Below are 27,082 nucleotides of genomic sequence, written 5' to 3' on the forward strand. Positions count from 1 at the left end.
CATTCATTCATTCATTTGACAAATGTTTATGAGCCTGTAGTGCTGGGATATATAAGGTAAACAAGATACACAGGCCCACTGCTCTTGCGGAGGCTTTAATCTAGTCAGGGAGACAAACTGGTAGCACATAAGTGAAGAAATCAATTTCAGATGGTAAGGGTATTAAATAAAATGGGAGGGTATGCTAGAGATCAGCTGATCAAAAGGCTTAGTGATGGACACCAAGCCATATGACAATCTGGGGCAATTTTCCAGGCAGAGGGGATGGCAAGTGTAGAATCCTGGTACCATCAAACTCCATGTGTCTGAGAAAGTGAAGGACAGCCAGTGTGCTATTTTAAGAAAATGCTGTATCCTAGGCTCTTCAGCGTCTATGGGGAGAATCTATCTGACCCCTTCTCTGCTTAACCAGCTGTATGACTTGAGCATGTTACTTAACGTTGCTTCAGTTTCCCTATCTGTGTGGTTAAGATGGCACCTAACCCAAAAGGTTGTTATGAGGATTAAATGAGTTCATATATTATTAAAGTGCTTAGTCCTACATTTGAAAGTTTGCAATTTTACTTCCTTTCACGCTATCTCTATCCTGCCGTTTCAGCATAATCTTTCACATACCAGAAACTCCCTTGTTTCTTTGTGTTTTGAATGCATCCTCCTACCCAAAATCCAGCCATGGATCAACTAAAACATTCACACGTGAGCAGCTAAGCACTGCTTGCATGTGCCCCAGTTGAGTTCAGTTCAGTCACTCAGTTGTCTGACTCTTTGTGACCCCGTGGACTGCAGCACACCAGGCCTCCCTGTCCATCGCCAACTCCTGGAGTTTACTCAGACTCATGTCCATTGAGTCAGTGATGCCATCCAACCCTCTCATCCTCTGTCGTCCCCTTCTTCTCCTGCCTTTAATCTTTCCCAGCATCAGGGTCTTTTTCCAATTAGTCAGCTCTTGGCATCAGGTGGCCAAAGTAGGAGTTTCAGCTTCAGCATCAGTTCTTCCAATGAATATTCAGGACTGATTTCCTTTAGAATGGACTAGTTGGATCTCCTTACAGTCCAAGGGACTCTCAAGAGTCTTCTCCAACACCACAGTTCAAAAGCATCAATTCTTCGGCACTCAGCTTTCTTTTTAGTCCAACTCTCATACCCATACATTGACCACTGGAAAAACCATAGCTTTGACTAGACAGACCTTCGTTGGCAAAGTAATGTCTCTGCTTTTGAATATGCTATCTAGGTTGGTCATAACTTTTCTTCCAAGGAGCAAGCATGTGCCCCAGACAGTAGCAATAGCACTGGAAGTTACATGGCCCTGAACCACAGCGCCCCCTTCAGTGAGGTATGGAGATCTCACTCTATATTCCTTACTGCTTGATCTCCTACTCTGCAGGGAACATATTCAAGTATTTTTCATTCTCAGTAAACCCATTCTGAGTAGATGATCTTACCTCCAGTTTTGCTAAAAGAACAAGCCGTCAGGGAGGCATTCCATGTTTCATGTCCCCAGATCTTTAACCTGTCCACCCTATCTTCCCTGTTAGAGTGGAGCCATTTGGCTTTTATGATAGGCCACTGCCTCCATCTCATTTTAAAATGCTACATATTATCTCTTTCTGATAATGTTAGCCTTTGTACTGTTTTTTCCCCATTGGTATTCAAACATGCTTTTCCCTTTTCCCATTCTAAAGCAAAAACTGTGACCCATTCCTATCCAGCTACTCTTTCCTCCTCATTATAGCTTTTACATCTTGAAAAGTCATTCATACCTGCTTTTCTGCTTGATCACCATCTATGCTTTAGCACCTCTGCTGCTGCTAAGTTGCTTCAGTCGTGTCTTGACTCTGTGCGACCCCATAGACAGCAGCCCACCAGGCTTCTCTGTCCATGGAATTCTCCAGGCAAGAATACTGGAGAGGGTTGCCGTTTCCTTCTCCATTTAGCACCTCAGTCCACTCCAGTTTGCTTCTGTCCTTCTACTTCACCAATAAAACTGCTCTCGTTAAGGTCACCAGTCACCTCCATTATGCTAAATGCAGTGAACACTTTTCATTCATCAGTTTATTTGACTTACCATTTAAGGCATTTGCCCATTCCTTCAGCTCTCTTGCTTTCTTAACCTCTCTGGTCACTCTTTAGAATGAATCCTGCTGTTCATCCTCTGGATTGTATTGCATGCTGTTCTTTTGTGGCTCTTGCCCTGCTATAATTAGAATGATTATTTGACCTTGGACATGTTTTTCATACTTGTATTCTTAGCTCATGCTGGACATACAGTAAATGCTCAATAATTATCTGTCAAATGAATGAAAGAAGATGGTAAGTGAAGCGGAATATGTCTTGAAAATCACTTCATGCTTTTGAATTGTAAAGAACATCAGTTAAATTAGATTGAGCTATACAAAATTGCCAATATTAGGCAATTTTGGCTTCCCAGGTGGTCCTAGAGGTGAAGTACGTGCCTGCCAGTACAGGAGACATGAAAGATGGGGGTTCCATCCCTGGGTTGGTCAGATCCCCTGGAGGAGGGCATGGCTACCCACTCCAATATTCTTGCCTGGAGAATCCCGTGGACAGGGGGGCCTGGTGGGCTACAGTCCATGGGGTCGCCAAGAGTCAGACACAACTGAAGTGACTTAGCATGCATGCCCGTGCACAGGCTACTTGTGACTCCTGAAAAGGTAATTTCTATGGTAAAAGTTAATAATTGTGCTTATTTGAGGAAAGACTAGTTGTTTTGTGTATACTATGTTAAATTTAAGCTTAATGTTAAAATCACTCATATTATAACCAGTTTTAACAGGTAAATTTTCTTTTAGTGCATTTTCAGGTCACCAGAGAGTAAGTACCATGTGATAATTTATTGTTCACTGTGTAATATACTAAATAGTACCCAGACTTGTATATGACAAAAGCAGGACTTGACTTATTGGATTTTATTTAAACTTTTAATATAATTTTGGGGTTTTTTTTTCTCTTTCAGCACTTACCTCTTTGATATTTGGCAGTTGTAGGTGATATGCAGAACAGCTAATGATTTTTAGTAGCTTTCATTGTAAAAATTATTGATATAATTTATTTGGCTGATTATACATTTTATATGCAACATTGTTTTAAGATTTTATTACTTTAATTTGCAGAAAGAGAACTTACTGTGGAAGTTGAGAGGATGAGACTAGAACACGGAATAAAACGACGAGATAAGTCACCTTCTCGTTTAGATACATTTCTGAAAGGTATAGAAGATGAACGAGATTTTTATAAGAAAGAACTAGAAAAACTCCAACATATAATACAGCGAAGATCTTGCTCTAGAAGTCATTCTACATGTGAAAAAATGCCAGTATTTAAAACAGTAGAAAAGGTAATATCTCTTTGTGAGTGTTTGATAAGGCAAGAAAGATCTTTTTTTTTTCTTTCGATTTTATTTTTATTTATTTTTTTATTTTTTTAATTTTATTTTTAAACTTTACAGAATTTTATTAGTTTTGCCAAATATCGAAATGAATCCGCCACAGGTATACATGTGTTCCCCATCCTGAACCCTCCTCCCTCCCCATACCATCCCTCTGGGTCGTCCCAGTGCACCAGCCCCAAGCATCCAGTATCGTGCATCGAACCTGGACTGGCGACTCGTTTCATACGTGATATTATACATGTTTCAATGCCATTCTCCCAAATCTTCCCACCCTCTCCCTCTCCCACAGAGTCCATAAGACTGTTCTATACATCAGTGTCTCTTTTGCTGTCTTGTACACAGGGTTATTGTTACCATCTTTCTAAATTCCATATATATGCGTTAGTATACTGTATTGGTGTTTTTCTTTCTGGCTTACTTCACTCTGTATAATAGGCTCCAGTTTCATCCACCTCATTAGAACTGATTCAAATGTATTCTTTTTAATGGCTGAGTAATACTCTGTTGTGTATATGTACCACAGCTTTCTTATCCATTCATCTGCTGATGGGTATCTAGGTTGCTTCCATGTCCTGGCTATTATAAACAGTGCTGCGATGAACATTGGGGTACACATGTCTCTTTCCATTCTGGTTTCCTCAGTGTGTATGCCCAGCAGTAGGATTGCTGGATCATAAGGCAGTTCTATTTCCAGTTTTTTAAGGAATCTCCACACTGTTCTCCATAGTGGCTGTGCTAGTTTGCATTCCCACCAACAGTGTAAGAGGGTTCCCTTTTCTCCACACCCTCTCCAGCATTTATTACTTGTAGACTTTTGGATCGCAGCCATTCTGACTGGTAAGAAAGATCTTTATGAGCAAACTTTTGGTTTATTATTGTAATAATGTAATGTTATTCATACTTATTTTTAAGAAGTCTTTCTTAATTTTCATTTTTGTAGTCTTCTGTGACTTTCTGTGACTTTAGGAACACTGCATTAATTAGGAAAACTGCTTAAGAAAAAAGTATAACATACTGATTCCTGGAAATTAAGGAAGATTAAATAGCTAATTATATATATGGGAAGAGTGCAGGGGCATCTGAGCTTCCAGAAACTGGATCCAGGAACTCATGCTACTGGACACTTCCTCTCTTTCTAATCTTTACTTTTGGTATCAGCTGCATTTTCTTTCTTTGAGTAGAGTGGCTTTGTCTACATGGCAGGCTACATGGCTTCATGCCATTCCCAGCCTTGGACCAGTCAGAAAGGCAGGCCGCATTGTCCACACCAGGCATCTTCCATGATAACTGTGCGACAGGAAAGGGTAAAAGATGGCAGTGAGCACTGGACAGATCATCCCCTTTGTCCACTACAACCACGTTTGCAACTTGATGGTCTAAAGATGTATAAGGTTAACGATGATGCATAAGAGAGTAAAAACATGTCCTCATTTTAGGTCTTACTTATTTTCAACATTTTATGACTATCATTTGTGTTCTTTAGATTTTTCTTTCTTTTAAACATTGGAGTTAGAGGATTCCTGGAGGCTTCTATGACCCTAACATTATCTACATACTGGATAAAATTAGAGAAGTTGGAAGTGCAGTCATTAAAACTCAGGACATTTGATTTTAGACTTGGCTGCATTTCCCAACGCTGTCATCTTTTTCCTGAAGATCTTCTGCCTACTGCCAAATGGTTTTGAGACATTTTCTGATTAGACTGCTTTTTAACCTCCTTGGCTCGTGACTGAATTTGATTTAGAGTGTTAGTTTAAACACTGTGCTTTGTTATCTGTTCAGAGCACAATGAATTGGTGGGAACATACAGTGTAAGTTAATTTATGTGTACTGAGTTGGTTTTTAAGCTCCATATATACTTAGGAATCAAGAAAAATAAATCACTGAATTGATCACCTTCGTTGTGTGGGACAGTCTTCTTCAAAAATGTCGATTAGTTTAATCAACTTATTAAGTAGAACTGAGTGGATATGTGTCTCAGTACTTTTAAATATTGGATTTGTTTGCTTGGTGTGAATTCATGGTTGAAAGATAACTTGAGATATGGGTAAGGTACTGGTAAAATTAGGAGAGGCCTTCCCCTTTCATCTTATTTAGTTTCTTGAAATGTTCTAATGATACCTGACATAATTCATTTTGTAAAGTTTAGAAAGTTGGGACCTTGGTAGCATTTTAGAGTCCCAGTAGTAAATTTCAGGCATGGTAGGGAATAATGGGTGATGTATATGAGTGAAGTGGGTGGAGTGTAAGACAGTTGTGAGTGCTGTGAACTAAGGAGTAAATTCCAGCCTAAAACTGGGTGTTTTAAACATGTTTAGAAACAGTTGTTGGCAGACAACATAGGCCTCTCTCAAGCTAGATTTAGTACAGGCTGAGTTTTCAACCCCTGCTTTTTATAGCAAATTGTTGGGCAGAGTTTCCTGGGATTGCTGCAACTCAGAAAAAATATTGAAATTTTTCATATCAGTGATTTTTGTCAACAAGATACCCATTGGTTCTGTGTTGTCTGTGTAGGGACAACACTGGTCTGTTTGACCTTGTACTCACCAGACTTCCAGATGTGAGTTTTGGGTATAGTGTAATGGGAAATGCTTTGGAATTGGAAACCTTATAGAAGCTTCAACTCCACACACTGGCTTTATGACCTTAGACAAGTTACCTAACTCATGGAGCCCTGGCTTCCTCGTTTGCAAAGTGAGAAATGTGCCTATAACCTCTTATGAAGATTACATTACATAATTGTATAAGGGTCCAACATAACACCTAGTTCCTAGTAAATGTTTTATTTCTTTATTATTTGCTGGTTCAAAGCACATCTGCTGCTGCTAAGTCGCTTCAGTCGTGTCTGACTCTGCGACCCCATAGATAGCAGCCCGCCAGGCTCCTCTGTCCCTGGGATTCTCCAGGCAAGAACACTGGAATGGGTTGCCATTTCCTTCTCCAAAGCACATCAGGTGTAGGTAGAAAGTTAGATTTAATTCAGTAGATGTATACTGAGAGCATGCTACGAATGTGGCATCCAGGATACAAGATAAATAAGACCTATTTCCTGTCCTCAGTCTAGCATTGTGGGTATGTGTGCATGAGTTTATGTGCTTGTGCGTGTGTGTTTAGGAAAAATGGAGTGATAAAAGGGAATTATTAACACACATACATAAAGACATATTTAGAGACGTGGGGAATTCATTCATTTTACTGAATTACATGCTAAGCACTGAAGATGTGGTGAGAAGGACCTACTGTGTCTCTGAGGGCATTTGCATTTTGGTGGTGGTGGTGGTTCAGTCCTTAAGTCATGTCTGACTCTTTGTGACCCCATGGACTGCAGCACACCAGGCTTCCCTGTCCTTCACCATCTTCTTGAGCTTTCTCAAACTCATGTCCGTTGAGTCAGTGATGCCATCTAACCATCTTGTCTTCTGTCATCAACTTCTCCTCCTGCCTTCTGTCTTTCCTGGCATCAGGGTCTTTTCCAATGAGTTTGCTCTTCATACCCGGTGGCCAAAGTATTGGAACTTCAGCTTCAGCGTCAGTCCTTCTAGTGAATATTCAGGGTTGATTTCCGTTAGAATTGAGTGGTTGGATCTCCTTGCTGTCCAAGGGATTCTCAGGAGTCTTCTCTAGCATCACAATTCGAAAGCATCAATTCCTGGGCTCTCAGCCCTCTTTATGGTCCAACTCTCACATCTGTATACAACTACTGGAAAACTAGCCTTGCCTATACAGACCTTTGTCAGCAAAGTGATATCTCTCTTTTTAATACTCTGTCTAGGTTTTTCATAGCTTTTCTTCCAAGGAGCAAGCATCTTTTGATTTCATGGCTGCAGTCACTATCCACAGTGATTTTGGAGCCCAAGAAAATAAAATCTGTCACTCTTTCCACTTTCTCTGCATCTATTTGCCATGAGGTGATGGGACCAGATGCCATGATCTTAGTTTACTGAATGTTGAGTTTTAAGCCAGCTTTTTCACTTTCTTCTTTCACCATCATAAAGAGGCTCTTTAGTTCCTCTTCACTCTCTGCCATTAGGATGGTAACATCTGCATATCTGAGGTTGTTGATATTTCTCCTGGAAGTTTTGATTCCAGTTTGTGAGCCATCCATCCTGGCATTTTGCATGATGTACTCTGCATATAAGTTAAATAAGCAGGGTGACAGTATACAAACTTGATGTACTCCTTTCCCAATTTTGAACCAATCCATTGTTCCATGTCCGGTTCTAACTATTGCTTCTTTACCTGCATACAGGTTTCTCAGGAGACAGGTAAGGTGCTCTGGTACTCCCATCTCTTTAAGAATTTTCCACAGTTTGTTGTGATCCATATGATCCATACATACAATCAAAGGCTTTAGCATAGTTGATGAAGCAGGGTTTTGTTTTTTTTTTTAGTTCTCTTGCTTTTCCTATGACCCAGTGGATGTTGGCAATTTGATGTCTGGTTTTAGTGATAAAGACACATTAAATACCCGGTTGTGTAAATAACTTTATAATTTCATTTATAGTAAGTGTTAATGAGGAAAGAATACGGGAAATATTCAGAATGCTATGAGAGTATATAGAGGGAGATCTAAATTAGATTGGAGAATCTGGAAGGACTCCTTACAGAGAGTGGCGTTTAAGCTGAGACCGAGACAATGATGAAAACAGACTGTCAAATCCTTATTCATTGAGCTCTCCTTTTCTAAAATCTAGGCATACCACCTCCTTTCTGTAAAAATATTTTTATTTAAATATGGTTAAGTTATAGGTTTTCTTTTATCATTATTTAAGTGTTAATTAAGTCCTCACCCTAATTGCTTCTATCCTGTAATACAGATACATTTTACCCTTTAAGATGTCCAGATAGCTATTCTCATTCATTTTTCCTTGACTTTTCTTGCTTAACCAAGAGGATAACTTATTTCCAAGTGGCAGGTGAAGGATACTTCACGGATATTTACCATTTACCAAGTGTCCTTTGGACATGGCATGTGCATAGTAGATATTGACCTAGATCAGGATGCTTTCCAATGTAGCAGAATACCAGATTGTCACTATCTGGGGCTTCTGCATATAGTACTTGAACATTAATATACCACAGACACCAGGTGTGTACATTTACCATATTTATTTTCTACAGTAGGAAGTTAATGTTTTTTTTTTTAAGTTATAATGGAATAATAGGCATAATCTTGTTTTAGGAATGTTGGAAGTACTTGCTTATTCAGTGAATATCCTAATGTACACCGTCTGGTAGAAGTATTTATATTTATCTGATTGCATAAAAAATAGACCTCACCTAGGTTTGGTGCTGGGACAGTTGGGGGCTGGTATGCCTGGGAAATTGATCTTGGATTTAGTCTTAGGAAACGCTGAGGAATGTGCTAGGCTGTTAGAGTTACTTGTACTGGGTGAGCAGGTAAGCAGGTATACACATACCCTCTTGATTCCTCCCGTGGAGAGGGTTATAAACTAGTGATTCCCAACTCCAAATGAATCAGAATCACCTGGAAGGCTTGATAAACCAGTTACTGGGCCCTGCCCCCAAAGTTTCTGATTGAGTAGGTCTGGGATATACCTCAAAATTTGCATGCCTTGCATGTCCCCAGATACTGCATGCTTCTGGTCTGGGGATTATACTTTAGTTACAACACCAGTATAAACAACTGGGGGAGAATGACAATTGAAGCATCTGATGGGATCTAATCAAGTAGGATTAGTGGCAGCTGGGTCTCTTGCTGGGCCCTTGAAGGCCTGGAAATTTGCCCCAGTATTGCCAGCATTCTCTCTCCTGCTCTCCTTATAGATTAATAATTGTATTCTTTAATTACATTAAAGGAAGTTGTGTTCTTTTTGTCTGTTCACATCTTTCAGTCAGTCTCATCATCAGCATCCTTGTGGCAACCATGCGGTGATAATTACAACAAATGATAACTTCTGTCTTGAATTATGTTTTAGGGTGATTACGACTCGGATATCCATCTCATCACAAGAGAAAGAGACGAACTTCAGCGTATGCTAGAAAGATTTGAAAAGCACATGGTGGATATACAGTCCAATGTTAAATTATTGACAGCAGAAAGAGATAAACTAAGTGTCTTATATAATGAAGTAAGATATTGATTATGTAACACCAGTTAACTATAATGGAACCAGTATATATCCTTTATATTACTGTAGTGTATGGATCTTAGGGCTATTCCTTCATAGTTAGGAGTTTCTACTATCATCCTGTTCCCAAAGCAGAGATTTCTATTGTTTTTTCATATTTATTTTTCCTCTTTTCTAGCCTATCTATGGGTCACTTTGGGATAATTCCCTATTTCTCAAACTGCTGAATGGGTCTCAGCCTGACTCTGAGTCAGGTGTGTCCTTGGGATTCACTCATGTTGGGTTATGTGTATCTTACAGTGGGTAGCACTAACTAATTGGATACATTGGATATTAAGGACTTAGCTTCGAGGGATAGGGAGGGGAAATTCACTGTAAGTTGGACCAGTTACAAGCCTCAGTTGTCAGAAGGCAAGGTAAGTCTGAATAAAGCATGGTGTTTATCACCAAAATTTGTTCTCATACCAATCTCCCATGAAATCCTATTGCTACTTTGAGAGGAAGAGAAAGATATATGAGTTAAAAGGCCAAGTTGAAGAAGCTTTTTTTACTTTTGGAGTTTTTTTGGGATTCTGCAGTACAAATTGATCTACTTTCTGGGCTTTTCCTGCAGTTGGCTTAGATTTCAGCTTTCTTGGGTCTGCTTACTTAATTAGTAGTTGTCCATCTGCTATTTGGCTTTCAAAATTTTGTGGTTGGCACTTCTCTCCATCTTCTTGTCTTTTTGTTTTAATTATTACTATTATTACTCAAATCCTTTTACTCTCATTTTGGTGGCATTTGGGAAGAGAGCAAAAGTAGCATATGTTTAGTTTTCCTTTTTTTAACTGGGAGTATATCCAATGTTTTTTAATTTATATCTTTTACTACTTTAAGGCTCAGGAAGAATTATCTGCACTAAGACAAGACTCTACCCAAACTACAGTTTCACATAATACTGTTAGTCTTATAGAAAAGGAAAAAGAACTTGCATTATCTGACTTAAGAAGGATTATGGCAGAAAAGGAAGCTTTAAAAGACAAGTTAAAAGTAAGTAATTAGATTGACTTATTTTTAAAAGGTAATTTATTGAGAAAAAAGGAGGTCTTTTTTTATGTTTTCCTGTGATATAACTATTTTGAATCTAGATCAGGAGTTGGCAAACCATGGCCCATCAGCCAAATCCAGAACACTGTTTTTATATGGCCAACGTGCTAAAAATGGTTTTTACGTTTTAAAATCATTGAAAAAAATTGAAAGAAGAACATTTCATGACACATGAAAAATTGTGAAATTCAGATTTCATTGTTGATAATACTTACTAGTGGGAATACTCATTCATGTACATGCTGCAGTGGCAGAGTTGAGTAATTGCAGTAAAAACTGTATGGTCCACAAAGCCTAAAACATTTATTAACTGTTTATTTATAGAAAAGAACCAACTCTGATCTCAATAGGAATTCCCTCATATGGAGGGAGATTATCTTTTTTTTTTCCCTTAAAAAAAGCTTCATTGAGATATTCACATATCATAGAATTTACCCATTTAAAGTGTATAATGCATTAGTTTTTAGTATATCCACAGACTTGTTCAGCCATCCCCACAATCACTTTTAGAGCATGTTCATTACCTCAAAAAGAAACTCTTGTACTGGTTAGCAGTCACTCTTAACATCTCCCAGCCTCCTAAGGCCTAGACAACCACTACATTCTCTCTCTAGATTTACCTACTCTGGACATTTCATATAAATTGAACCATTCAGTATGTGTTTTTTTTTTGTTTTTGTCTGGCTTCTCTAACTTAGCATAATGTTTTCAAGGTCCGTCTGTTAGGTCATATGTAACAGTACTTTATTACTTTATATTATGGGGTAATATTCCATTGTATGGATAGACAACATTTTCTTTATCATTGGGGGGGTTTCTGCTCTTCGGCTATTACGAATAATGGTGCTGTGAGCATTTGTATACAACTTTTTGTGTGGGTATGTTTTCTTTTGTCTTAGATGTATACCTAGTCATACGATAACTTTAATCATTTGAGCAACTGCCAGGCTGTTTTTCCAAAGTGTCTGTGTCATTTTTAGTCCCACTGGCAGGGGTTAGAGTTCTAATTTCTCTGCATCCTTACCAATATTTATTACTATCTATCTTTTTTGTTATCATCATGCTGGTGAGTGTGAAGCAGTATCCTTTTTAATTTTGATTTGCATTTCCCCGATGACTAAAGTGCTTATTTTTATAAGTTTATTTGGCCACTTGTATATCTTCTTTATAGAAATTTCTATTCAGATCCATTGCTCATTTTTTTTGAATTGGATTATCTTACTGAGTTGTAAGAATACTTATATATTCTCAATACAATCCCCTTGTCAGATATATGATTTGCAGATATTTTCCCTCCTTTATTCTGTGGGTTGTCTTCTCATTTTTTTAGTATTGTTATTTGAAGCACAGATATTTTAAAATTTCGATGAAGTCCAATTTACTTTTTTTCTTTTGTTTGTGCTTTTGGTGTCATATCTAGGGGGCAGTATTTTATTTCATAATCTCTCCAAAATGTTAACATACATAAAGCACTTAACAGTGCTCAGTACATTAAAAGAACTCAGTGTTAACTATTATTGTTACTATTATAGCCTCCATAGTTTACTTCCAATAAATATTATTGAATTAATGTTTAGAAATTAGTACCTAAAGTTAAGAATAAGAACTTTTAAGTATTATAAAGATGGTCATTATGTCATAGATTTTCAGTTCAAGTTTTGCCCCAACAGAGTACTTTTAATTTGAATCTTCTGAAAAATTACCTTCCAGAAAGTGCTTTTTTATAAAAATAAGTGTCACAGTTACCAAATGGAAAACTTCTGTGCAATATGGCAACTTTTAGTGCAAGCTACTGATTTATCCTTCATATCTATTGAAATGACTAAGGAATGTAAAAGGATTAAAAAGTACAGTAGTACCAAAAACTCAGAAAAAGTGACATTCATATTACCAGACTCTTTCTGGATTACAGGAGGCAGGATTTATGAGTTTACAACAGATTTTTTACATAAAAACTCAACTAATCCTCTCAGTCATTAAGTCTCCTCTACTAGTTTCCTGTTATTTCACTGCCCACCCAGTTTTTGAACCCAGGCATCATCACTGAGTCCTCTCTCCCTGCAAACTCCTATCTCTCATTTAAGCACAAAGTCCTACTGATGCTACTTCTAATAATATGTAACATGTGTTACACCCTTTCCATGTGGGAAACTGTTCTAAATGTGTTTTACAAGGGCTTTGTCAGTGAATCTTCACAGTTGCCTTTTCAGTTGGCAGTGTTTACAGATGCAGTATCTGAGTTACAGTGAGTTTAAATAATTTGCTGAACCAACAGACACATGAAAAGACACTCACCATCGCTAATCATCAGAGAAATGAAACTCAAAACCACAATGAGGTATCACCTTATACCTGTCAGAGTAGCTATTGTCAAAAAGACCACAAAGAGCAAATGTTGACAAGGATGTAGAGAAAAGGGATTGCTTGTACACTGTTGGTATTATAAATTCATGTGGCTACTGTGGAAAACAGTTTGAAGATTCCTCAAAAACCTAAAAATAGATCTATAATAATATATGATCCAGCAATTCTACTCCTGGGTATATGCCTGAAGAAAGTAAAAACAGTAATTTGAAAGATATATGTTTATAGCAGTGTTATTTATAGTTCCCAAGATATGAAAGCAACTGAAGTGTCCATCAGTGAATGAATAAGGAAGCTGTAGTATGTATTTTCAATGGAGTACCACTTGGCCATAAAAAAGAACTAAATTTTGCTACTTGCAACAATGTGGGTAGACTTGGAAGGCTTTACGCTTAGTGAGATAAGTCAGAGGAAAACAAATACTTTATGTTATCACTTACATGTGGAATCTAAAAAATGAAACAAGCTAGTGAATGAAAAAAACAAATACTGTATGTTACCACTTACATGTGGAATCTAAAAAAATGAAACAAGCTAATGAATGAAAAAAACAAATACTGTATGTTATCACTTAAATGTGGAATCTAAAAAATGAAACAAGCTAGTCTAAAGGACTCAGACTCACAGATACAAAGAACAAACTAGTGGTTACTGGTGGGGAGAGGGGTTGGGGGAGGGGCAAGATGGGGTAGGGAATTAGATTTCCCTGGTTGTTCAGTGGTTAAGACTGCACTTTCAGAACAGTGGATGTGGATTTGATCCCTGGTCTGGGAACTAAGATTCTATATGCTGTGATGTGGCCAAATAAAAATTAAAAAAAAAAAAATGTTTAAAAGAGGTACTAATGAGTTTGTATAAAATAAACAAGCTACAAGAATATATTATACAGCACAGCAAATATAGCTGGTATTTTATAATCATAAATGGAGTAAATCTTTAAAAACTGTGAACTATTATGTTGTATACCTAAGACCTATGTAATATTGTGAATTAACTATACCTTAATAAAAAAATAGTAATAATGATTTGCCTAAGATTACCCAGCTAATGAAGTCACAAAGACTCTGGCTCCTGGCTCACAGTGGTTTCTCTTGCATCACTTTGCTTGTTTCTATTCCCTTGCTACCATCCTATTCTGACCATTATTCTCTCATCTGCACTAGTGTATCAGTGGCCTCTCAAATCTGTATTTTACAGTGAAGTCAGAGTCATTGTTCAAAGATGTAAATCTGCTTACTTCACTTCCTGTTTTAAAATCCATTAACTGTTCTCAGGGACTTCCGTGATTGGCCCTTGCTACATCATGGTCAAGCTCAGCCCTCCCCACCCCCCACTCCCCACCCCTCATTTTCTCAACTCCAGGCTTAATGGACTTTCTCGTGCCCCTGTCTTTAACATAGGCTATTGAAAACTCCTTTATCCCTTTCAGTCTCCTCACCTGGTTGATTTCTATTCACCCTTTAGAGCCAGGTTAGTCATTTCCTTACACAGGAAGTGAACTCTGGATCCCTGATTCCCTTCCAGTACGTTGCCTTCAAGTTCCTTTTCCTAGCAAAATATTCATGAATTTTATTTTAATATCTTGTTTAAGGTTTATCTTTACTAGACTATAATGTCTATGACATCAGAGACTTTATCTGTTTTACTGTATTCCTCACACCTTACTTGGTGCTTGGTATATAATATGTACTCAGTACTGGCTGAATGATTTAGTAAATGAAAAAAGGCCTCCAGTAGAGTGACTTTTTCAATGAAATATATAATCCAAACATCAGATGTCTTAACTTATTTTTAATAAATAGTAGTGAAAGTGTCAGTTGTGTCCAACTGTTTGTGACCCCATGGACTGGAGCCCGCCAGGCTCCTCTGTCCATGTAATTCTCCTGGCAGAGATACTGGAATGGATTGTCATTTCCTTCCCCAGGGGTCTTCCCGATCCAGGGATCTGGTTCTCTTGCATTGTAGGCAGATAGATTCTTTACCATTTGAGCCAGGAGGGAAGCCCATTTTTAATAACATGGATGGAAGTAAGAATTGGTGCGAAAAATTCTCGTAGAGCACCAGCATATCATTTGTCCTGGACTTAGCATCAACAAGAGTCAGACAAGTTAATATAACCAAAAATAACAACACTTGTGTTTATATTATTGACCAGCTCACTCTTGAAACTTTGAACTCTTGCATCACCCTGTAGTATTCTGTTTTCTGTGTCTTCCTGATCCCATCTGTTGTTCCTTTGTAGTCTGTTCCTCTTACGTCTCCTCTCACGAGGGCATACTTCTGGGCTTACTTAATTTGCTGGGTTTTTCCCTTTATCGTTGTGCTAATGGATTGATCTGTATAAATCTTTATAAATGAACCCATATCAGTCTGTGTCTTCTGTCACAGTTACACATGGAGGTAGAGTGTAAAAGATGAAGAACTCTTGTTTTTGTTTTCAACCGAAAGCATCATTTTTGTAAAATTTCTAGTGATTTTCTTTCTAAAACATTTCTGTGTTATAAAAAGACAAAATAGTACTGTAGAATTGCATTGCTTATGAACATCTTCTATAAAATTCTCTTACAGCATCTCCAAGAAATGAGTGTTTTTGGAAAATCAGAATTAGAGAAAACTATTGAGCATTTGACATGTGTTAATCACCAGGTAATTTATCAAACTGGATTTGGGGTATATTTTTTTGTATGAATGACTATTTCAATTATATTTTAATGTACTGTATGTTTTTAAAATTACAAAATAATATTTTAGAGAAGCTGTATATTGGTGACTGACTAGGAGTATGTACTCTGAAGATTGAGTACATAGGTTCATATCAATACATCTCTGTCATCTGTTTTCTGTAGGCAAATTTCTTAAACTTTTTATCTGTTAATTTCTTTGTTTGTAAGATAGAAATGGTACTCAAACTTATTTCTTAGAGTTTTTGTGAAAATTAAATGAATTAATACACATCAAGAACCTAGAATATTCGCTGCCATATCATAAGCATTCATTAAGTGTTAGCTATGATAGTTGTTTGCTCTTTTGTTTTTTTTAACAAAAAATCATGTAATATAGGCTTAGAGTAAAAGTGAAATTCCTTTTCATTCCTTATTGCTCTCACTAGAGATAGGGTTTTTAACAAATTGGTAAGTGTTTTGATAAATTTTTTTTTTTCTCACTGTGTTTTCTTTTGGCTAGTTTCCTTTTCCATGTCTTCACTGTTTTTATTTATCTACTAATTTTATTATCTGTTTCAATCAACCTTGGGCCAGTTGATTTTTTTTCCTCTTCCACTTGGGTTGTATTTTCCTGCTTCTTTGCATTCCCGGTAATTTTAGATTGGATGTCAGACATTGTCTATTTTATTTTTTTGGTTGCTGGAGAGCTTATATTCCTAGAAACACTCTTGAAGTTTGTCCTATGATACAGTTCGGTCAGATGGAAGTAGCTTGATCCTTTTTGGTTTTGCTTTTAAGCTTAATTAGGTGGGACTAGAGGAGCATTTAGTTTGGGACTAATTTTGTTTTACTGCTGAGACCAAATTTTTTTGGGTACGCTCGCTACCTGTTGCCCCATGAATTACAAGGTTTTCAAATGACTGATGGGAAAGAAACTATTCCTGACTTGGCATGAGCCCTCAGTACAGTTCCCTCTAGTTCTTTGATGGCTCTTTCCCTGGCCTTGGGTAGTTTTTTGTGGACTGAGCTTCTGCTCAGCTGAAGATTCAGGGGCACCCTTTGTAGATCTCTGGAGCTCTAACCCTGTGCTCTTACTCCTCTAGTATCTGCCCTACAAATTCTAACTGCTCTGGCCTCCCTTGACTCTCAGTCCTGTAGTCTGAATTTAGGGGAACCACCAAGTCCAGGTGGGTTCCTTTTCCTGTGCCACAGCCTAGAAATTCTTCCAGCAACAAGCTGGAACAGAGATAAGACTCGTCTCATTTATTTCGTGTCTCTTCAGTTCAGTTCAGTTCAGTCGCTCAATCGTGTCCGACTCTTTGCAACCCCATGAATCGCAGCATGCCAGGCCTCCCTGTCCATTACCAACTCCCGGAGTTCACCCAAACTCATGTGCATCAAGTCGGTGATGCCATCCAGCCATCTCATCCCCTTCTCCTGCCCCCAATCCCTCCCAGCATCAGGGTCTTTTCCAGTGAGTCAACTCTTTGCATGACGTAGCCAAAGTATTGGAGTTTCAGCCTTAGCATCAGTCCTTTCAATGAACACCCAGGGCTGATCTCCTTTAGGATGGACTGGTTGGATCTCCTTGCAGTCCAAGGGACTCGCAAGAGTCTTCTCCAACACCACGGTTCAAAAGCATCAATTCTTCGGCGCTCAGCTTTCTTCACAGTTCAACTCTAACATCCATACATGACCACTGGAAGAACCATAGCCTTGACTAGACTGACCTTTGTTCGCAAAGTAATCTCTCTGCTTTTGAACCGTTGGTTATAACTTTCCTTCCATGGAGTAAGCGTCTTTTAATTTCATGGCTGCAGTCACCATCTGCAGTGATTTTGGGGCCCAAAAAAATAAAGTCTGACACTGTTTCCCCATCTATTTCTCATGAAGTGATGGGACCAGATGCAGTGATCTTAGTTTTCTGAATGTTGAGCTTTAATCCAACTTTTTCACTCTCCTCTTTCACTTTCATCAAGAGGCTTTTTAGTTCCTCTTCACTTTCTGCCATAAGGGTGGTGTCATCTGCATATCTGAGGTTATTGATATTTCTCCTGGCAATCTTGATTCTAGCTTGTGCTTCCTCCAGCCCAGAGTGTCTCATGATGTACTCTGCATATAAGTGAAATAAGCAGGGTGACAATATACAGCCTTGACGTACTCCTTTTCCTATTTGGAACCAATCTGTTGTTCCATGTCCAGTTCTAACTTGCTTCCTGACCTGCATATAGGTTTCTAAAGAGGCAGGTCAGGTGGTCTGGTATTCCCATCTCTTTCAGAATTTCCCACAGTTTATTGTGATCCACACAGTCAAAGGCTTTGGCATAGTCAATAAAGCAGAAATAGATGTTTTTCTGGAACTCTCTTGCTTTTTCCATGATCCAGCGGATGTTGGCAATTTGATCTCTTGTTCCTCTGCCTTTTCTAAAACCAGCTTGAACATCTGGAAGTTCATGGTTCACGTATTCATGTCTCTTAAGGGTCACTATACATGACTGCCTGATGCACAGTGTCTTTAAAACCATTGTTCCATGTATTTTGCCTAAATTTTTAGTAAATAAGGGTGTCTATCACTCTAGCCTGCCCAGAATCGAAAGCATGACTTAATAAACTGGAAAATATATCTGAAGTACTAGAAGTCATTGACAAGAGAGTAGGAGATAGAAAATATAAAATAAGTTTAAAGCCTTAGAGAGTAAAGTGTCCAACATTTATTTAGTCAGAATTCTAGGAGATTATAATAGAATATGGGAGAGGCTGTATTTCATGATATAATAACTGATACTTTTCTAGGTATTATGGGAAACACAGAAATCCTCTGATTCAGAACGCACAGTGAATTACAGTAGCATGACAAAGCAATATAGATGAAAAGAAAATCCATACCATTTTTATAGCAAGAAATAATACAAGATGTCTGTGTACAATTTTGATGGATCTTAATAGAAAACATTTTATAACCTTATTAAGACATTAAGAAAGATCTAAATAAATGAAGTGATGTATCAGTGCCGGGGTCCAGCCCCAGCAGGATCCAGGGGTACCCTCAGGATGACGACCTAGGCGAGAGGATAGCAAAGCAGAGAGCAGGGCTTGATCTTCCTTGATAAACACAGAAAGCCAATAAAGCTCCTGGCGCGGAACTTGCTCTGTTCACGGAGGCCTCAGGCGCCCTCTTGGTGGGGTGAGGACGCAAGACGCCCCCTCCCTGGTGAAGACGCAGGGTGCCTTCCCGATCAGGTCTTAGAAGCCCAGGCAAAAAAGTGAACTCAGAGAGCCCTGTGCCCCAAGGAGTCACCCTGAAAGAAGAACAGAGAGAGAAAAGGAGGGAAAAGGAAAAAAAGAATGACACGGGGAGACCAAGCTTCGGTGAGCGAGGCCTATAACTTTATTTTCAAAAGGAACTTTTATACCTTGACTTGTACATAGAGGGAAATGAAAGATGCAAAGTCATACAGAGTCAGCCCAAACATTACATCTGTTTTGTCTTTATCAAAACCAGGATTTTTTCTGCATACCTTTCCCATAAACAATGTTGTGTACAATATCTTCTGGCCTTGGAGGCCTGTGGACATTTTACGACCCTTTTTTGATAAAGGCTGCTCAACCAGAAAACTTATTTTCCCTTGAAGTGTTTTTTCTTTATTTCTCTCAGCCTCAGAAAATACTAAATAAAGTTACATTCTCACGGAGCAAAGGTGCAGTGGGTCACAGCAAAGAAAGAGCCAATTAGCTCAAGGGTCTGATGTGGTTGCTACTTGTTTTTCTTACATCCCAGCTATGTTAGCTAATGCACTCCCAGGTGCACAATGGATAAGGGATATGGGAACTTGGCAGCAAGCATTGGCCCAGTAATGAAGCCCTTTACCAGTACTATCTATTCTAATAATTTTTCATCCCTTAAAGGACTCTATGCTCATTAGGACTTTAGAATGTTTTGGCTTCCCTTGCCTTTCAAGGCTGGGGAGCTGTGAACAATCACATGTGTTAATTGCAAGAGTATGGATAAACCTGTCAGGCAAGCTAGAATGCCAACAGAGGGGTTTGAATTGAAACACTCCTATCATGCCCAGGAGACTTATTAACTAAAGCCCTAAGTTGATTTTTTCCAGAGAAAGGTGGTCGGGGATAGCCCCCTGTTAATGACAGAAGAGTTGGTGAAAGGCACAAAATAGTAAGACAGACAGATTCTGGTTTTGGGGTAGATGCTCGAGCAGATTCAGGGGGTCCCTTGAGTTCTGATCAGCCTTGCTTGTCAGATTTCTTCCACATGACCTTGACATGGGTGGGATCTCCCGTGGTGGCTCCTGGCATATCAGGTTTATTAAAAAGGTGACAGTTCATTAAAAAGGTAACAGATATCATGTTTGAAAAAAAAAAAATAAAATGTAAATCCTCCCCAAATTCATCTGTAGAGTTGATGTAGTTTCATCTGAAATCCCAAGAACATGATGTGTGTGCGTGTGTGTGAAAATTGACAATAGATTTAAAAATTTACATGGAAGCAGAGAGTAAGGAATCACAAAGAAATTTTAAAGAAAAATACACTGTGGAACTTGTCCTAGTAGATATGAAGGGATTAAGGGACTAATTCTCAGGGATTAAAAGTGGAGAAGGAAATGGCAACCCACTCCAGTACTCTTGCCTGGAAAATCCCATGGACAGAGGAGCCTGGTAGGCTGCAGCCCATGGGGTCGCGAAGAGTTGGACACGACTGAGTGACTTCCCTTTCACTTTTAACTTTCATGCATTGGAGAAGGAAATGACAACCCACTCCAGTGTTCTTGCCTGGAGAATCCCAGGGACGGGGGTGCCTGGTGGGCTGCCGTCTATGGGGTCACACAGAGTCAGACACGACTGAAGTGACTTAGCAGCAGCAGCAAGAGTGATAAGACCAGTAGAAAGCAAACCCACAAATTATGGAAATTCGATATATAGAGGACTCAGATCAACAGGATAGAGAATTATTCAGTAACACTGTTTCTGGGATGGGCTTCCTTGGTGGCTCAGCTGGTAAAGAATCCACCTGCAATGTGGGAGACCTGGGTTCAATCCCTGGGTTCAGAAGATCCCTTGGAGAAGGGAATGGCTACCCAGTCCAGTATTCTGGCCTGGAAGATTTCCTTAGACTTGCAAAGAGTGGGACACACCTGAGCCCCTTTCACTTCACTTGTTTCTGGGACAATTTACTTCGTATATATGTATGTAAAAAAAGAATTGGATCCTACCTAAAATATATGCCAGACCCAAAAATCAGTTCAGGGTTACTTGCATCCTTGTGTTCAAGAAATAACTCTAAATTTTAAAGGAAAATACAAGAGAAAATCTATTTTACCTTAGCAGAATAATAATAGCAGTCATTTATATAGCATTTACTGTGTGTCAGGTAATTTTCTCAACATTTTATATATATTCATGTACATATAATTTTAATTCTCACAACAACTATAAGCAGTAAGTGCTAATATTATCCTTATTTCACAGATAAGGAAAGTGAGGCAGAGGGGAAGCTTGCCCAAGATCATACAGCTAGCAGGTATCTGATTCCAGAGTGTTTACTCCTAAACAAGACACAAACAAGTTTACCTTTAAAGAAAACAGATGAATAGGACCACACTGATAGGAATATCTTTATCAGTTCAGTTCAGTTCAGTCGCTCAGTCGTGTCCGACTTTTTGCAACCCCATGAATCACAGCACTCCAGGCCTCCCTGACCATCACCAACTCCTGGAGTTTACCCAAACTCATGTCCATCAAGTCGGTGATGCCATCCAGCCATCTCATCCTCTGTCGTTCCCTTCTCCTCCTGCCCCCAATCCCTCCCAGCATCAGGGTCTTTTCCAACGAGTCTTGGCATGAGGTAGCCAAAGTATTGGAGTTTCAGCTTTAGCATCAGTCCTTCTAATGAACACCCAGGACTGATCTCTTTTAGGATGGACTGGTTGGATCTCCTTGCAGTCCAACAGGCTCTCAAGAGTCTTCTCCAACACCACAGTTCAAAAGCCATCAATTCTTCAGCACTCAGCAATATCTTTATCAAATAGCTATAAATTGAAAAGACAGCCACTAATTGAGAGAACAACTTGCTGTACATTTAATCTTAAAAAACGCAACAGAAGTTGTGAATTGACACTTCACGGTAGAAGAAATTATAAATGGTTAATATAAAAAGATGTTCTACCTCAAAAATAGAGGAAATGCCAATTAAAACCAAAATAAAATCATTACACATCTTTCAGGTCATCATAAATTAACAAGTTATAGCTAGTTTTATTAGTATGTGAAGCTTCTGGGAGTGCCAACTGGTACCTTTTTGAAGAATAATTTGGCATTGTTCTAGGTTGGCCAATAGATTGCTCCTATTAGTCAACAAATCCATTGAACCCTGAATCAAAGTCAATAAACTATGGCCCCTAGACTAAATCTGGCCTCCAGTCTGTTTTTGCAAAAAAATTTTTATTGAAACAGCCACGCTCATTTGTTAATACATTGTCTACAGCTGTTTTTGTGTTATAGTAGAGTAGTGGCAATGGACCATAAGGCTCACAAAACCTAAAATGTTTGCTCACTGACAGAAAATAGAAAACAATCTAGATGTCAGTTGTGAGGAAAATAAAGAGTGGCAAGTCATACAATGGAGTGTTACAGAGCAGCAAAAATGAAAAACAGTAGGCACAACCATCAGCATGCATGAATCTTACAAATACGTTGAAGAGAGCATGCAGGAGCTTCCCTGGTGGCTCAGTGGTAAAGAATCCACTTGCCATTGCAGGAGATACGGGTTTGATTTCTGATCTGGGAAGGTCACACATGCTGCAGAGCAGCTAAACCTGTGTGCCACAAGTATTTGAGCCTGTGCTCTAGAGCCCAGGAACCACAACTACTGAGCCCATGTGCTGCAGCTACTAAACCCCATTGTGCCCTAGAGCCCACGTTCTGCAGCAGGAGAAGCTACTACGGTGAGAAGCCCGAGCACCTCAACTGGAGAGTAGCCCCTACTCTCCACAACTAGAGGAAAGCCCACACAGCAACAAAGACCCAGTACAGCCCCAAATAAATTATTCTTCAGAAGAAGAAAGAAAACATGCAGTATGATTCTTTTCATGTAGAGTTCCAAAACATGCTCACATAAACTGTATGTTGTTTGGAGATTGATACAGATGTGGTGTGCTAAGACAAGCAAGAAATGAGAAACACGAGACCCAAGATAGTTGTTACTGTGGGCAGGGGTTAAGGGATGTGATTGGAGATTGCTCACAGTAGTTTCAAAGGTTCACATAGTGTTTTTTAAGCCAGTGATTCATGTTTTTAATCTTTATACTGTTTGTACTTTTGTTTGTAGTATAAGAATTCTGGAATTTTTAGTGCAATTTTTTTTTCCTTCTCACTTCCCTATCCCACACATTACCATCCACAACTGTTTAACTTCTTTTCCTGGTGTTTACCTCCCTGTTTCTAAATAACTGCTTGTGCTGTTTATGGATTTAAGATTTTTGAGTGAGTCTCCAGGATGTTATTGATTGCTTAGCACTCCCCCTTTTTTCCCCCTTTACGTTAACATAGTTTAATTAGATGTTTTACTCTCTTTAATAGTTATTGTTTATATTGTTAAGACTTCTCATGGTTTATGACTCAGCTAAGTGGGACAATATTACTCTTGCCTATTTTCTTGTAGACCACTTTCCTAGAGTTATTCATCGCTTTTGTTTTGTTTCATTTTGTGTTGTGTTACTTCTCTGTTTTTCATTTGCTAATTCTTATCAAGGACTTTATTTCTGCCACATGCCTTTCAATATATATATATTTTTTAACCTATCGGTTCTGGTCCTTTCCCCCCTAAAGACCTTCCTTCTTGAGCTTTCTATCTTCTTGCTTCATTATGGACTATGTCTCTCCATAGCTGTCCTCATAAGACTTTCCCTGTCTGCCCCTCCTTTGTTGAACCTCATGTTTTTTTCTTTCTTGGTTTGTTCCTTCTTCTGGCATAGTACCTTCTCCAGCAGTTTCCTGAAAAAGAATACATGGGAGGAAATTTTGTTGCTAGTCTATTTGTTGGAAAATGTCTTTATTCAGCTTTCAAATTTATGATTTGGCTTCGGCAATTGGCATTCTCAATTGGAAAATTATTTTCACTAAAAATTTTGAATACTGTCCTTCATTTGTCTTTCAGCTTTCTTTGAGATGTCTAATGCTGTTCTGTTACCGAGTCCTTTGTACATGACATGTCTTTATTTCTGAAAAGTTTTAGGGTTTTCTCTCTTTATCTCCTGTTTTCATTTCTTTGGTAATTTACTATACTATTCTATTCTCTCTCTCTCAAACTATTATTAGTTGGTTTTAGACTTCCTAAAAAGATCTGATGTTCTTATCCCTTCTTATTTTCTCTTTGACTTTTTTCTCACTTCCTGGAAGATTGACTCAACTTTATCTTTTAGCCCTTCTATGATTTTTAATGTACTTTTGATTTTCTAGAAAGAGATAACTGATAGAGGAATAAAGAGGATGTGGTACATATATACAATGGAATATTACTCAGCCATTAAGAAGAATGAACTAATGCCATTTGCAACATCATTGGATGGACCTAGAGAGTGTCATACTAAGTAACTGGAATGCTCATATGAACATCCCAGTTATAGACTTGCAGCCAGTCTCCTTGTTCAGTTTTCCTTGTGACCCTCCCCCACCACTTCATGGCTTCATGTGTTCAGCTTCAGTGTAAGTCAGCTGACCTCTCATTGGTATTCCTGACCGTGGTCATTGTAGGTCAGTGATTATCAACTGGGGTCAGTTCTGCCTCCTAAGAAATATTTGGCAGTATCTGGAGAATTTTGTCTGTCACAATTAAGGGGGAAAAGTGCTTCTTGAATCTAGTTAGCAGAGGGCAGAGATAACTGCTAAACAACATACAATACACAGGACAGCCCCCCACAACAGAGAATTATTTAGTGTCAACATCATTAGTTCCTAAGTTCAGAAACTGCTTTAGATTGTATTTTTTTTCCACTCTGAACCACTATTCTGTTTTTTGTCTTTCACAATTTTTTTTTTTTCTTCACACTTTTGTATTCGGGCATACCTGATTAACACTGTTGTAGTCGTTTCAGGTGAACAGGGAAAGGACTCAGTCATATGTACACATGTATCCATTCTCTCCCAAATCCCCCTCCCATCCAGGCTGGCACATGAGGCTGGCACATGAGGAGAGTTCCATGTCTATACAGTAGGTCCTTGTTGGTTATCCATTTTGAATATAGCAATATGTACATGACCTTCCCAAACTCCCTAACTGTCCCTTCACCCTGGCAACCATAAGTTTGTTTTCTAAGTCTGGGAGCCTCTTTCTGTTTTGTAAGTAAATTCATTTGTATCATTTCTTTTTAGATTCCACATATAAGGGATGTCATACAATATTTCTCCTTCTCTGTCTGACTTACTTAGTATGACACTCTCTAGGTCCATCCATGTTGTTGCAAATGGCATTGGTTCATTCTTTTTAATGGCTGAGTAATATTCCATTGTATATGTGTCCCACATCTTTATTCCTCTATCAGTGGGAATGTAGGTTGCTTCCCTGTCTTGGCTATTGTAAACAGTGCTGCAGTGAATATTCCTACAAGTTATTGCAGTCACCGGTTCACCCTTGTTTTCTTTCTTGTTCTCTTTGTCCTTAAGAGTATCATATTTAACCTTGTTTACTGTCATTTTAGCACTGTTTCTAGAGGAAGAGGAGATAAAAATGTGTGCGGTCAGTCTGCCATCTTAACTGGCAGACTTAAATTTATCACTAGTATTTCTTGGTTTTGAGTTTTATAGATAGAATTTGTTTTTGTATATAAAATGAAATAGAAATCTAGAATTTGTTTTTGTATATAAAATGAAATAGAAATCTAGAATTTGTTTTTGTATATAAAATGAAATAGAAATCTAGCTTATTTTTTGTCTCCAGTGAGTGGCTGTCCCAACTCTAGTTTTTAAAGAGTTTATTCTTTTCCCACTTTCTTAAAATGCTACCTTTTGAAAATTTACATCAGGGATATGTTTGCCTTGTCCACATGTGAAATTCATACTGTTTTAATTATAGTAGCTTTTAAATTTATTTTGATATCTCATAAAACAAGTCTAGCTGCATTCTTTTTCCCCCCATTTTTACTGTTTTTTTCTTAACTTTCTTTTCCCCTAAATAAATTTAAGAATGAAATCTAAGTCACTTATCTAGTTTAAAAAGATTTTGTTAGGATTCTTACTGAAATTTCATGGAATTTACAATTATTTTAGGAAACTTTAATCCATTTCCAATACTGTTTTCCCCTTCTGAAAGATGGTGTGTCTACATCGTCAGGTTGTGTTTTGTGCTCTTGAGGAAAATGTTCACTTTCTTTATATAAGTCTTGTCCATTTTGTGTTGAGTTATAGTATTTTCTGTCCTGATTTTTCTTCAATTCAGTCCTATCTACTTTTTTTAGAAATTTTTTTATGCTGGTGTTTTCCCTTCCTGTTTCATTGCTGTTATGGACATATTCTTTTCTTCTTTTCTTGCCTTTCCTTTTTTCTTTGATTTCAGTGATATTGAAGAGGAGAGATAAATTTGTTTACCTGCTCTTACATCTAGAACCTAAAGTATAAATACATTAAAACATGACTTTTAATGTATTTTTAAATATATCTAATTTATTTCCTTAGTTTTCATCCAGAAATATTAAAGAGTGCTTAAGGAAAAGAAACTGAGACATATCCCTATTAATTTTTAAAATTATAGCTTGAAAATGAAAAATGTGAATTAAAGTCTAAAATATTTATAATGAAAGAAACAATGGAGTCTTTAGAGAAAAAAGCAAAATTCCAAGCTCAAAAACTTAGCCATGTGGCTGGTGACTCATCTCATCAGAAAACAGAGATGAACTCCCTTAGGTAAGTTTACTGAAGTTTTATTTCACTTCTGAGAATTAGCTTGTGACTATTTATGGTTTGTAACAGTGGTGTTTTGGGCTAAGTCTTTGAAAAGCAGTAATTCTCAAAGCTGCCCTTAACGACAGAATCACCGGGGGAGCCTTTGTAAAGTATGGATTGAGGGACTGATCTTGGGAGGTTTTTATTTACTGTATGAATCTGGGTAGGTTTTGAGTACCTGTACTTTTAAAGACTCATAGATTGATATGGTTGCAGGCAAATTTTTGTATCTGCCTCCTTCAGACATCTCCCTAACAGATTACAGGCATACTTTGTCTTATTGGGCTTCAATTTATTGCTCTTTACCGATGTTGTGTTTTTTACAAATTGAAGGTTTTTGGCAGTCCTGCGTCGAGCCAGTTTATTGGTGACATATTTCCAACAGCATTTGGTCACTTTGTGTTTCTGTGTCACATTTTGGTAATTCTTTCAATATTTCAAACTCAGTATATTTGTTATGATGATCTGTCTTCAGTGAGCTTTGACTATTACAGCAGTTCACTGAAGGCCCAGAC

The 27,082-nt window shown here is 38.1% G+C and overlaps 1 protein-coding gene across 4 annotated transcripts in view; it reads left to right on the plus strand.

The window, feature by feature from the left end:
- Positions 1-27,082, plus strand: part of CEP135 (centrosomal protein 135) — a 79,921-nt gene that overhangs the window by 26,682 nt on the left and 26,157 nt on the right. For all 4 annotated transcript variants that reach the window (XM_055588634.1, XM_055588635.1, XM_055588632.1 and 1 more), the window contains 5 exons: positions 3,135-3,358; positions 9,352-9,504; positions 10,381-10,533; positions 15,523-15,600; positions 26,377-26,528. In XM_055588634.1, the coding sequence (XP_055444609.1) occupies positions 3,135-3,358; positions 9,352-9,504; positions 10,381-10,533; positions 15,523-15,600; positions 26,377-26,528 (760 nt within the window). The remainder of the gene's footprint in view (positions 1-3,134; positions 3,359-9,351; positions 9,505-10,380; positions 10,534-15,522; positions 15,601-26,376; positions 26,529-27,082) is intronic.

The sequence above is a fragment of the Bubalus kerabau genome, chromosome 7 (genome assembly GCF_029407905.1).
Source record: "Bubalus kerabau isolate K-KA32 ecotype Philippines breed swamp buffalo chromosome 7, PCC_UOA_SB_1v2, whole genome shotgun sequence".
Lineage (NCBI taxonomy): Eukaryota > Metazoa > Chordata > Mammalia > Artiodactyla > Bovidae > Bubalus > Bubalus kerabau.